The sequence below is a fragment of the Trachypithecus francoisi genome, unplaced genomic scaffold (genome assembly GCF_009764315.1).
Source record: "Trachypithecus francoisi isolate TF-2019V2 unplaced genomic scaffold, Tfra_2.0 Lachesis_group15, whole genome shotgun sequence".
Classification (NCBI taxonomy): Eukaryota; Metazoa; Chordata; class Mammalia; order Primates; family Cercopithecidae; genus Trachypithecus; species Trachypithecus francoisi.
The window spans coordinates 99,626,600-99,640,326 of NW_022681460.1; the positions used below are offsets into that span (position 1 = coordinate 99,626,600).

Consider the following 13,727-nt stretch of genomic DNA (forward strand, 5'->3'; position numbering starts at 1 on the left):
GCACTTTGGGAGAACGAGGCGGGCATATCATCTGAGGTCAGGAGTTCAAGATCAGCCTCTCCAACATAGCAAAATCCCTTCTCTACTAAAAATACAAAAATTAGCCAGGCATGGTGGCATGCACCAGTAATCCCAGCTACTGAGGAGGTTGATACAGGAGAATTGCTTCAACCCAGGAGGTGGAGGTTGTAGTGAGCTAAGATCACACCACTGCACTCCAGCCTGGGCAACGGAGCAATACTCCATCTAGAAAAAACACAGGCTGGCCAGGCACAGTGGCTCACCCCTGCAATCCCAGCACTTAGGGAGGCCGAGGTGGGCGGATCACGAGGTCAGGAGTTTGAGGCCAGCCTGACCAACATTGTGAAACCTCATCTCTACTAAAAATACAAAAATTACCCGAGCATGGTGGCAGACACCTGTAATCCCAGCTACTCAAGAGGGTGAGGCAGGAGAACTGCTTGAACCTGGGAGGCAGTGGTTGTAGTGAGCCACGATCATGCCACTGCACTCTAGCCTAGGTGACAGAGCGAGACTCAGTCTCATAAAAAAATATATATATATACACACACACACACACCCCCATACATATATACACACACGTATACACACATACACACACACATATATGCGTGCCAAGATCAAAAGAGTTCCTAAAGAAGTCCAAGAGCTCTTAAGCATATGACAGTGAACTCAGAAATGCACTTATTTCTCACCTTTTCAATTAGCAGAAGTCCAAAGTTTGAAAACTACTCTATTAGTGAAGCTATTTGGAAAACAGGGACTCACATAGCTATTGGGAATGTAAACTGGTACAACTCTATAAATAACTGAGCAACATCTATCAAAATGACATATGCATATATCCTCTGACCTAGCAATTTCACTTCTGGGAATTTAGCCTACAGATATCCATCGTGCAAGGCTGTTCATTACCGCAAAGCTTATCACTGCAAAAGAACAGAAATACAACAGATATCCATCCACAGGGGACTAAATTATTATGGTATTATTCAATACCAACCATACAACAGAATACTAGGTATTTGAAAAAAATAAAAAAGAATGTTCTGTCCTAGTAAGGAACGATCTTCAAGCTCTATTGTTACATGAAAAAGCAAGATACACAACAGTGTGTGTAGAATGCTCTTCTGAGGAAGAAAACAAGTGGGGGGGCAGTAATAAGAATGTCTTTTTATTTACTTGAATTATTAAAGAAACGCCTACCTCTTTGTATATTATTTTTGAACCGTGTGAATGTACTACCTCTTTGGGTAGACTGTGTAATTGGCCCCGATTCTTCACCCTTCCCTGTGTCCACACCCTTGCCATGGCCTCACTGTGGGCAGAAAGTACTTTCCCACCCTTTGAGTTAGCTTGGTCATTTGATTTGCTTTGATCAATGATATAGGGGTGGAAATGATGGTATGCCAGTGGCTTGCCAGAAATCAGAATGTGGCTTTACATATGAAATCTACAGTATCTTATGCTATTGTATGTAAAGCCAGAGTAATCAAGTCATTACGGTATTGGTATCGTATTTCACGAATTGTACACTGGATGAAAATAGAGAATCCAGAATTAGACTCCAGAATATATGCGAGTTTAACATGAGAGCTCAGTTCAACTCAGGAGAAAAAGACTGATTGGCTGGGCATGGTCACTCACACCTGTGATCCCAGCACTTTGGGAGGCCAAGGCTGGCAGACTGAGCCCAGGACTTTGAGACCAGCCTGGGCAACATGGAGAAACCCTATCTCTACAAAAAATACAAAAATTAGCCAGGTACGGTGGCACATTCCTATAGTCCCAGCTACTCAGGAGGCTGAGGTGGGAGAATCACTTGCCCCAGGAGGTCAAGGCTCCAATGAGCTGTAATTGCACCATGGCACTCGACTCTGGGCAATGGAGCGAGGCCCAGTCTCAAAAAAAAAAAAAAAAAAAAGGCAACGTTTAATATTGCTAGCACAACTTGGCTACCCACCTAAAGAAAATAAAATGGAACCTTTATCTTTTACTAGATACAAAAATAAATTCACTGCAGATTAAGGAATAAGGGTAAAAAAAATTAATTAAAAAATATTGCAAAAAAAAGAAGAAAACACATGCACTATCAAGGACCAAGGACACTTCCCCTAGTGAAGTCTGCAAACCTAGAAGGTATTAAAAAAAAGACATGGCCGGGCGCGGTGGCTCAAGCCTGTAATCCCAGCACTTTGGGAGGCCGAGACGGGCGAATCACAAGGTCAGGAGATCGAGACCATCCTGGCTAACACGGTGAAACCCCATCTCTACTAAAGAATACAAAAAACTAGCCGGGCGAGGTGGCGGGCGCCTGTAGTCCCAGCTACTCGGGAGGCTGAGGCAGGAGAATGGCGTAAACCCGGGAGGCGGAGCTTGCAGTGAGCTGAGATCCGGCCATTGCACTCCAGCCCGGGCGACAGCGAGACTCCGTCTCAAAAAAAAAAGACATAACTGATGACCTAAAAATGAAAAATGTATAAAAATTTCTTTTCAAAAGAGAAAAAAGGAAATATTTGCATGGAAAATGATACCACAAAGTCAATAGACAAAAGATTACTCTGGAAAAAATTATTTTCAATGCAGGAGAGAAGATTACTAGTTAAAATATACAAAGGGCCAGGCACGGTGGCTCAAGCCTGTAATCCCAGCACTTTGGGAAGCTGAGGCAGGTGGATCACTTGAGGGTAGGAGTTTGAGGCCAGCCTGTCCAACGTGGCGAAACTCTATCTCTACTAAAAATACAAAAATTAGCCAGGTGTGGTGGCGGGCACCTGTAATCCCAGCTACTTGGAAGGCTGAGGCAGGAGAATCACTTGAACCAGAAAGGCAGAAGTTGCAGTGACCTGAGATCACACCACTGCACTCCAGCTCCAGCCTGGGAGACACAGCGAGACTCCATCTCAAAAAATAAACGTATGCAAAGAACTCCTACAGATTGACAAGAAAGGAGTTTCCACTTCTGGTAATGACAAGGGAACCTGTATCAGACCAACCCTCATATAAATTCTGAGTAAAATGTTTACAATGATCTGAGCGCACTGGCAGGAGCTGGAAAACAACACTTAGAAAAACAGAACAACACTGGGTGAAGTACGCATCTTTGTAAGATTTTTGCCTAAAGCTCCAGGGATAGAAATCTAGCACCATGCGGACCCCACATTCTGAATATAGTATCTTCCCACATCTCTGGCCTCCCCCGAACCACACGTGCACAGAGCAGACACAAAGCAGCCCAGTTACGGCTAAAAAAAGCAAAGAGATTTCAGTTACTGCCCATCAAAGGGGAGATAGAATTTGGGCTGTAAGCTTAGCCAAGTAAACCACCTAAGAAAACCAAGTAAATCAAGAACTTAAAAGAATTCATCATCTCTGGCTGGGTACAGTGGCTCAAGCCCATAATCCCAGCACTTTGGGATACCGAGGCAGGAGGATCACCTCAGGTCAGGAATTTGAGACCAGATTGGCCAACATGGCGATAATTCCATCCCTACTAAAAATACAAAAATTAGCAGGTGGTAACACACACCTGTAATCCCAGCTACTCCGGAGGTTGAGGCAGGACAATCACTTGAACCTGGGAGGTGGAGGCTGCAGTGAGCAGAGATTGCACCACTGCACTCCAGCCTGGGCGACAGAGCAAGACTGTCTTTAGGAAAAAAAAGAAAAAAGAAAAAACTAATAGTCTGTGGGAAATACCATTCACACTGCCTACAATACAACCTCTACATTGGAGTATAAAGAAAATGTGACCCAGATGTTAAAACTGCACAAAAGGACCTTAAAGCAGCTCTCACAACTATGCTCAAGGATGTCAAGAAGCCTCAATAGAACAGAAATTATAAAAGAATGTAAATCCTACATCTAAAAATACTATATTGAAAATTCAACATTTCATCCACTGTAATGGCAGATTGGAGAGAGATGAGGGCATCTATCAACTTGAAACTGGATACACACAAATTATTCAATTTGAAGAACAAAGACAAAAAAAATTAGGGAAAAAAAATGAAGAGCCTTAGGAACCTGCCTGACAATATGAAAAGGTTATGTGTATAGCTGGTGTCCCAGATGGACAGGAGAAAAAGAATGGGATAGAAAAAACTCTGAGGAGGCTGGGTACGGTGGCTCATGCCAGCAATTCCAGCACTTTGGGAGGCTGAGGCAGGAGGGTCACTTGCTCCCAGGAGTTTGAGGCTGCAATGCGCTATGATGGCACCACTGCACTCCAGCCTGGGTAACAGAGCAAGACCCTATCTCTAAAAATAAATTTAAAAATCTGTGTATTTTGCTGTATATAACATATATAAATTTTTAAAAAGCAAGTGTTTTTATCCAAAAACTGCTTGGCTCAGAGCAATTCTATAAATGTTAGTCGTTATTCTGCTAAATCACAGAACATCAGTTTAGGAATCACTGGACTGGGCGCCGTGGCTCACACCCCGTAATCACAGCACTTTGGAGGCTGAGGCGAGCTGATCACCTGAGGTGAGGAGTTTGAGACCAGCCTGGCCAACATGGTAAGACCCCATCCCCACTAAAGATACAAAAATTAGGCAGGCATGGTGGCATGTGCCTGTAATTCCAGCTGCTTGGAAGCCTGAAGGACGAGAATTGCTTGAACCCAGGAGGGGCAAGGGTTGTAGTGAGTCGACATCACGCCACTGCACTCCAGCCTGGTGAGAGAGACTCCATCTCAAAAAAAAAAAAAAAAGTGTTCTTTGACCACGCTTCTTCCCTACCTTAGGGGCTTAGCACAGGTTTGGTGTTGTCTGGAATGTTCTTGTCTCACACCCCTCCTAGGATCATGGCTACTCATTCCTCTGGTCTTAGCCTAAATGGTATTTCGTCTGGTAAGGCTCGCCTGACGCTCCCAGGCCAACAGTCAAATTAATATATCCTATTACACATCCCCACAGCACCCTGGGCTGCCAGCCTTGCTACTGTAATGAAATTGCACTTCTTCGACTATTGTCCATTTCCCCCAGGGCACTAAAAGTCAAAAGGGCACTGGCTTTGTTCTGCTCACTGCTCAATTCCCTATACTCAGCAAAGGCCAAGTATCCAGCTGCTGGGGACAAAAAGCGGAGAGGAAGTCTCCCACTCCTGCCTTCCCCTTCCCCGCATACCGCTTGGCTCTTTCCAGGTCGTCGTTAGCTTGCTCCAGCTCTCTGATGTATTTCTGCAATTGGTCTTTAATGGCTTTGGTCTGTGCGAGGTCATCCTCCAAGGCTGAGATCTGCCGGTAGCCTTCAGAGTGCTGCACTTCAAACTTCTCCTGAAGGACAACACAGACACTGGGTGAATGACTTCTGAGGCGGCTAGGTGCAGTAGCATACGCCCACCTGGAGTCAGTTACTCGGGGGGCTAAACTGGGAGGACTGTGCTTGAGCCCAGGAGTTAGAGCCTGCAGTGAGCTATGACTCTAACACTGCACCCCAGCCTGGGCAACACAGCAAGACCCTGTATCTTTTTGAGACCGAATCTTACTGTTGCCCAGGCTGGAGTACAGTGGCAAGATCTTGGCTCATGGCAACCTCTGCCTCCCAGGTGCAAGCAATTCTCCTGCCTCAGCCTCCCGAGTGGCTGGGAACACAGCCACCCACCACCAAGCCTGGCTAATTTTTGTATTTTTAATAGAGACCGGGTTTCACCATGTTGGCCAGGCTGGTCTCGAACTCCTGACACCTCAAGTGATCCACACACCTCGGTCTCCCAAAGTGCTAGGATTACAGGTGTGAGCCACGGCGCCCGGCCTGACTCTGTCTCTGTATGAAACTTCTCCTCCCACCACACTCCCTGGGGAGGCTCCAGGCTTTCTGTCCCACCCTTGCACCACAATCGAGAGACGAGCTAGGCTCAGGCAACAGAACCTTCTTCTCTCCAAAGAGCTGACTCTTAGGCTAGTGACGTAATGTGGTGGGAACAGGCAGGTGTTATTCAGAGCAGGCACGAGGGACCAACTGTTTTAATTACGTCCTGAGTGCCTCCACCCCCTGAGCACCTTGAATCCTGCCTACTCTCAACAGGGTTGAGATTCCCATAGCCAACATTCTTCAAATCATTCTGCCCAAGGTGTCCACAGCCAAAGAAAGCCACAGAAACCTCTCCAAGCCTCATCCACAGGGCAACATAGGCCTCCTTCACACAATCAGTGTATTACAAAGAGAGTAACCAGCCTGGCCCACAAAGTGAGACCTGGTCTCTACAAAATACACAAATTAGCAGGGCATGGGGGCTCTCACCCGTAATTCTAGCTACTCAGGAGGCTTAGGTGGGAGGATCATTTGAGCCTGAGAGGTCAAAGCTGCAGTGGGCTGTGATGGCACCACTGCACTCCAGCCTGGACAACTCCCTGCTGTCTCAAAAAAAAAAAAAAAAAATCATAATGACGTCCATTGTTTGTGCCCACAAGAATGGGAAGGCAGCATGTACTGGTTTTACAACAGTCAACCATTCTCAATGTTTGATCCACGACTCCCCGTTGTCGCATGGAGACAGGAACAGTTTGATCTCTAGGTTATTTAAAAACATAAAGACAGGCCGGGCGCGGTAGCTCACACCTGTAATCCCAGCACTTTGGGAGGCTGAGGCGGGCAGATCACCTGAGGTCAGGAGTTCAACACAACACGGTAAAACCCGGTCTCTACTAAAAATACAAAAAAATTAGCCAGGCGTGGTGGTACGTGCTTATAATCCCAGTTACTCAGAAGGCTAAGGCAGGAGAATCGCTTGAACCCGGGAGGCGGAGGTTGTGCCACTGCACCCCAGCCTCGGCAATAAGAGTGAGACTCCGTCTAAAAAAAAACCAGAAACACAAGGAAATAAAAAGAGGGAGGGAGAAAGAGAGGGGATAAGAGGGGATACAAAAAGAGAGGAAGGGAGGGAGAGATAAAGAAAGGGAGAAAGAGAGATCTATGTTAATTACCAAAGGAACAGTCCAGCTCACTTCTCAATGATTCCCTGTTGCCAGCTGCAGCAATAACATCCATTACATGCCTATTCTGTGCCGGCCTCCGGGCTACGTACACCACCTATGTTGTCTCATTCATCCCGCTTCAGAAACATGAACACTGAGGCTCAGTTCCTTAACTAGCCCAGAATCAACTGGTAGCAAATGACTGAGCCAAGATCAAATCCCAGCCTCCTGAGCAGGTGTCCTTAAGCAATTATGCTAACCAGCCCTAAGCCATTTCAATCCAGATCACCTGCCCACTCCCGTGCTCTCTTGATTGTTCTGGCTGTTTCCAAATTACTTTCCTTCACAAAACACCCAGACCCAGGTGCGGTGCCTCCTGCCTGCAATCCCAGCACTTTCAGGTGGCAGAGGCAGAAGGATTGCTTGAAACCTGGAGTTCTTGACCAGCCTGGGCAAGACTCTGCCTCTACAAAAAGTCTGAAAACAGCCAGGCATGGTGGCGTGCATCTGTAGTCCTAGCTGCTTGGAAGGGTGAGGCGAGAAGATTGCCTGAGGCCAGGAGGTTGAGGCTGCAGTGAGCTATGATCACGCCACTGCACTCTAGCCCAGGCCAGGCCACAGGGTGAGACCACACTACTTTAAAAAAAAAAAAAAAAAAAAAAAGGAAAAGAAAAAGCAAAAAAAAAAACAAAAAAACCAAACTCTAAAATCACCAGCCTGGCAAGATGGCGAAACCCTGTCTCTACTGAAAAAACAAAAAATTAGCCGGGCATGGTGGCGGATGCCTATAATTCCAGCTACTTGGGAAGCTGAGGCAGGCGAATCACTTGAACCCGGGAGGCAGAGGTTGCAGTGAGCTGAGATTGTGCCATTGCACTCCAGCCTAGGCAACAAGAGTAAAACTCTGGCTGTGGTGGGGGATGGAGAGTGGGGCGTGGGGTGGGGGACTGGGAGGGAGCAGGCAGGCACACTGACCAACTATTTCAATTATGTCCTTAGTGCCTCCCACCTCCCGCCCCCTGAGCACCTTGAATTCTGCCCACTCCCAAATCTGGTTCCTATAGCCCCCCAACAATCTTCAGACAAATAATTCTGCTCAAGGTGTCCACAGCCAAAGAAAGTCACAAGGACCTCTCCAAACCTCATCCACAGGGACAACGCAAGCCTCCTTCACACATTATCACTGTATTACAGAGTCACCAGCCTGGCCCACAGAGCCAGACTTGGTCTCTACAAAAAATAAAACTTAGTAGGGCATGGTGGCCTCACCTGCAGTCCCAGCTACCCAGGAGGCTGAGATGGGAAGACCATTTGAGCCTGGGAGGTTGAAGCTACAGTGAGCCGTGATTGCACCACTGCACTCAAACCTGGGCAACAGAGTGAGCCCTTGCCGTTTAAAAAAAAAAAAAAGAAAGAAAAAGGAATCTCAATGACTTCTGTTCTTTGTGCCCACAACAATGGGAAGGCAGCATGTACTTGGTTATACAAGTTAACTATTCTCAATTTTTCATCCAGGACTCCCCGTTGTAGCATGGAGACAGAAGGAACATTCCAATCTCTAGGTTATTTAAAAACAAAGGCCGGGAGCAGTGGCTCACACCTGTAATCCCAGCACTTTGGGAGGCTGAGACAGGTGGATCACCTGAGGTCGGGAGTTTGGAGACCACCCTGGACAACATGGTGAAACCCTGTCTCTACTAAAAATGCAAAAAAACTAGCCGGGTGTGGTGGTGCGTGTCCATAATCCCAGCTACTCGGGAGGCTGAGGCAGGAGAATCACTTGAACCCAGGAGGCGGAGGTTGCAGTGAGCAGAGACTGTGCCACTGCAATCCAGTCTGGGTGATGAGCAAGACTCCGTCTCAAAAAAAAAAAAAAAAAAAAGATGGGAGAAGGAGGGAGAGGAAGAAGTGATCAAGGAGAGAGGGAGGAAGAGAAAGGGAGAGAAAAGGAGGAGAGATCTTGTTAATTAACAAAGAACAGTCCAGCTTACTTCTCAATGATTCTCTGTTGCCAACTGCAGCAATAACATCTATTACATGCTTATTCTGTGCCGGCCTCCGGGCTACGTACGCTTCCTATGTTGTCTGGTTTAATTCCACTTCAGAAACATGAACACTGAGGCTCAAATACTTAACAAGCCCAGAGACCCATCGGTGGCAAATGACTGAGCCAAGATCAAACCCCAGCCTCCTGAGCAGGTGACCTTAAGCAATTATGCTAACCAGCCCTCAACCATTTCCATCCAGATCACCTGCCCACTCCCGTGCTCGCTCGATTCTGTTTCTGCTCTGCTTCCAAATTACTTTCCTTCACCAAACACCCAGAGCCAGGTGCGGTGCCTCCTGCCTGTAATCCCAGCACTTTAGGTGGCAGAGGCACACTAGCCTAGGCAACATAGCAAGACTCTGTCTCTACAGAAAATTGAAAAACAGCCAAGTGTGGTGGCATGCACCTGTAGTCCTAGCTATTCGGAAAGCTGAGGCGGGAGGACTGCCTGAGGCCAGGAGGTTGAGGCTGCAGTGAACTATGATCATACCACTACACTCTAGCCCAGGCCGACGCTTTAAAAAAAAAAAAAAATCACCAGCCTGGGCAACATGGTGAAACCAAAATACAAAAATTAGCCCGGCATAGTGGTACACAGCTATAGTTCCAGCTACTTAGGAGGCCGAGGCGGGCAGATCACTTGAAGTCAGGAGTTTGAGACCAGCCTGGCCAACACGGTGAAACCCCCGTCTCTACCAAAAATACAAAAAAAAGCTGGGTGTGGTGGCATGTGCCTGCGGTCCCGGCTACCCTGGAGGCAGAGGCAGGGGAATCACTTGAGCCTGGGAGGCGGAGGTTGCAGTGAACCAATATCGTGCCCCTGCACTCCAGCCTGGGTGACAGAGACCCCCATCTCAAAAACAAAAAAAAAAATCAAAACTGAAAACACAAAAAACCCATCCTAGATTCTACAAACATGAGAGAAAACACTTCCCACAAGAAAGGCGCAAGGTCTAATTTAAAAGTTAAAAAGGCCAACTCCTCTTTACTCAATCAAGTAAACAAAGCCGTTGCTAGAAAGTCCGGATGCACCCAGGAGGGTGATGTAATGGTGCCTAGGCCAGAGAGGCGTGGCGAGAGCCATTGTGCAAGAAGACTCCAAAGAAAGAACAAGCAGATGATTTACAGCGTTGGAAGGATGGGGAGGGCGTACCACATGCCCCCACCCGCCCGCACCACCCTCCCCATTTCCTGGCTGTAAGCAGAGAAGTATCTGCACCCAGCAAGTAGAGGCAGACCAGGCCCCGTTCCCAGGCGTGGCTCTCATCGCCTCATACCCTTTATTTGGGAACATCTCCAAATAAAACAGGATCTTAAGTCATTAACTTAAATTCAAACGCAGGCTCCAGGAGGACGCAGCGAGTGGGCTCCAGCACCTGCGTTAGGGATTCAGAGATCTCCTAGGAACCTGTGGACATGAAAACCTGTTGCGGAAAAGTTGTGCTGCCATTTGGGGCTAATTCGAATAAGCTGTCAGCTGATGGGGGCATCAATAGATGCTCTGTTTGGTCCCTTAAAGGCTTTTTCATTCAACTCGTGATGAATAAGCCAGTTGTTAAGAAGTCCGGCCCAGCTGAATATATTTCTCTTAGGTGACTGACAAATATTTGCTGGTGGCAGGGTCCTCGTTATTCTAAGGTACCGTGTTTCTTTGCTGTGCTGTGCGCTGTGAGTCTCCTGCATCGGACATGTGGTTGTAAATGAAGGAGTCTCCGGTAGGTTCAAGGGTTCAGTCTTTTTGAGATGGAGTCTCACTCTGTCACCAGGCTGCAGTGCAGTGGCGCAATCTCAGCTCACTGCAACCTCTGCCTTCTAGGTTCGAGCAATTCTCCTGCCTCAGCCTCCCGAGTAGCTGGGACTACAGGCACGTGCCACCACGCCCAGCTAATTTTTTAAATTTTTAGTAGAGACAGGGTTTCACGATGTTAGCGAGCATGGTCTCAATCTCTTGACCTCATGATCTACCCACCTCGGTCTCCCAAAGTGCTGGCATCACCGGCATGAGCCACCACGCCAGGTCCAAGGGCTCAGTCTTGAAGCATAGAATTACTTAGTAACTGCTTGATATTTTACTCAGGATCCGTGGAGGGCCTGTTATCCTATCCAAACTGTGGTTCATACCACTAATCTTCTTCCTACCCAGCTTTTCAACCCGGAATCCCCTTCAATTTAGGAACTATCATCAGCCAGGCACAGTGGTTCACACCTGTAATCCCAGCACCTTGAGAGGCTGAGGCAGGCGGATCACTTGAGGTCAAGAGTTCCAGACCAGCCTGGGCACATGAACCCCTGTCTCTACAAAAAATAACAAAAATTAGCCAGGTGTGGTGTGGCAGGTGCCTGTAATCTCAGCTACTTGGGAGGCTGAGGTGGGAGGATCACTTAAGCCTGGAAGTCAGAGGTTGCAGTGAGCTGACATCTGTCACCCACTGCACTCTAGCCTGGATGACAAAGGGAGACTCTGTCTCCCACAACAACCACAAAAAGAACGATAATCATTCCTCATTGCGTGTAGCAGGTGTTCAGCTGTTAACAAATGGGTGAAGCAGGCCCAGCACAGAGAGAGGCAGAAATGACACTAAGCTCTCGGTGTCAGGGATACAGGGACTGGGGGAAACTCGAGAATGTGTGTTCTAAGCAACCACTACTCAGGTTTTTTATTTTTTATTTTAACTTTTGCTCTGTCACCCAGGCTGGAGTGCAATGGTACAATCACAGCTCAGTGCAGCCTCAACCTCCTGGGCTCTAGCGATCCTCCCGCCTCAGCCTCTTGAGTAGCTGAGACTACAGGTGTGCACTACCACGTCCAGTGAATTTTTTATTTTTATTTCTTGTAGAGACAAAGTCTCACTAAGTTGCCCAGGCTGGCCTTGAACTCCTAGTCTCAAGAGATTCTCCCTCCTCAGCCCCTCAAAAGGCTGGGATTACAGGTGTGAACCACCATGTCTGGCCAGAAATCCATCTTTTTACAGGAAGCTCTACAAATTTTGATGGATGAGAATATTTATAATAAAAGGTAAGTAGGGTAAATATTATTGGTAGAGCCTAGGTGCTGGTGGATACACAGGTATTCACTGGACATTCTTTCAGCCTTATATGCTGGAAAACGTTCATGGGGAAATGCTGAACAAAAACCACTGAAGGCTGATCAAACAACACCGATGGGGCAGATGGATCTGCAGATGGCCAGCCAGACTCTGTGGTCTCCAACAGAAAGTTTCAGCTTCACTGCCCACCTTCAACGTGTCTGGGACCTCTCCTCTGCCCTACCCCAAACCCCCGATCCATTCGTTGGTCCCACACCCTCTCCTATACATTAGTAAAGCTGGGCTTGCCAAGGTTCACCCGACACCCATTCTTGTCCACACCTGTGACGGGTACAGATCAACTCTCCCTTTAGCCCCATCCCCCAAACACCAAGTGTCAGCGACACACACACCTGCAAACACCCTCCGCAAAGCCTCCCTCAACCCGTGCAGTCCTTTTCTCTCTCTCTTTTTTTTTCTCGAGACAGAGTTTCGCTCTTGTTGCCCAGGCTGGAGTGCAATGGCGCGATCTCGGCTCACCACAACCTCCACCTCCCGGGTTCAGGTGATTCTCCTGCCAACCAAGTAGCTGGGATTACAGGCATGCACAACCACGCCCGGCTAATTTTGTATTTTTAGTAGAGACAGGGTTTTATCATGTTGGTCAGGCTGGTCTCAAACTCCTGTCCTCAGGTGATCCGCCCACCTCGGCCTCCTGAAGTGCTGGGATTACAGGCATGAACCACCGCACCCAGCCAGTCCTCTCTCTCGAAAGACTCCCAGATCAGAGTTCTGTGACTGAGCTCCAAGTCCCCAACTGCTTCATGGTGTTAGGTTTGTCTACCCAAAGAAGGCAACCAGCACTTCCCCGTTCACCGTCCATCACACCTAGCCCTGAGCACACACAGTTTTGACTCTTCCATGAAGCAGCTCATCAAAATGTATACGGGGAGCTTAATGAGAGAAAACACACACACACACGCAGAAATACCAGGGCCCCACCCAGACTTACTGAGAAATGGAATCTCAGAGTGAGGCAGGGAGAAGGGGATGGGGAGAGAGGGTCCGGCCTGTGGGATGTTTATGAAGCTGGCCCAGTGATGCCGGCTGGCAGCAGGGCTGAGAGCCAGTCTCTGGGGCACAGTGTTGACTTAGTGATCCCTTGCTGAGCCCTATAGAATGTACAGAAGACACGGTCTTTACCTTTTAGAGCACTGGGTCTCCGGATACCTGGCTATGTCTAGAGGTGCTTTTGGTTTTCACCACCTTGGGGGTGGGGAAAATGCTACTGGCATCTAGAGGGGGGACGTCAGGGATGCTGCTAAACATCCCACAATGTGGCCAGGCGGGGTGACTTAACGCTTGTAATCCCAGCACTTTAGGGTGCCTGTAATTCTAGCTACTCAAGAGGCTGAGGCACGAGAATCACTTGAACCTGGGAGGCAGAGGTTGCAGTGAGGTGAGATCCGGCCACTGCACTCCAGCCTGGGCATCAGAGCAAGACTCCATCTCAAAAAAAAAAAAAAAAAAAGGCCAGGCACAGTGGCTCATGCCTGTAATCCCAGCACTTTGGGAGGCCGAGGTGGGCAGATCACGAGGTCAGGAGATCGAGACCATTCCAGCTAACATAGTGAAACCCAGTTTCTACTAAAAATACAAAAAAATTAGCCGGGCGTGGTGGTGGGCACCTGTAGTCCCAGCTACTCAGGAGGCT

The 13,727-nt window shown here is 48.0% G+C and overlaps 1 protein-coding gene across 10 annotated transcripts in view; it reads right to left on the reverse strand.

The window, feature by feature from the left end:
- NDE1 (nudE neurodevelopment protein 1) overlaps nucleotides 1-13,727 on the reverse strand; it is an 83,716-nt gene that overhangs the window by 51,908 nt on the left and 18,081 nt on the right. For all 10 annotated transcript variants that reach the window (XM_033235641.1, XM_033235638.1, XM_033235639.1 and 7 more), the window contains exon 4: nucleotides 5,151-5,299. In XM_033235641.1, the coding sequence (XP_033091532.1) occupies nucleotides 5,151-5,299 (149 nt within the window). The remainder of the gene's footprint in view (nucleotides 1-5,150; nucleotides 5,300-13,727) is intronic.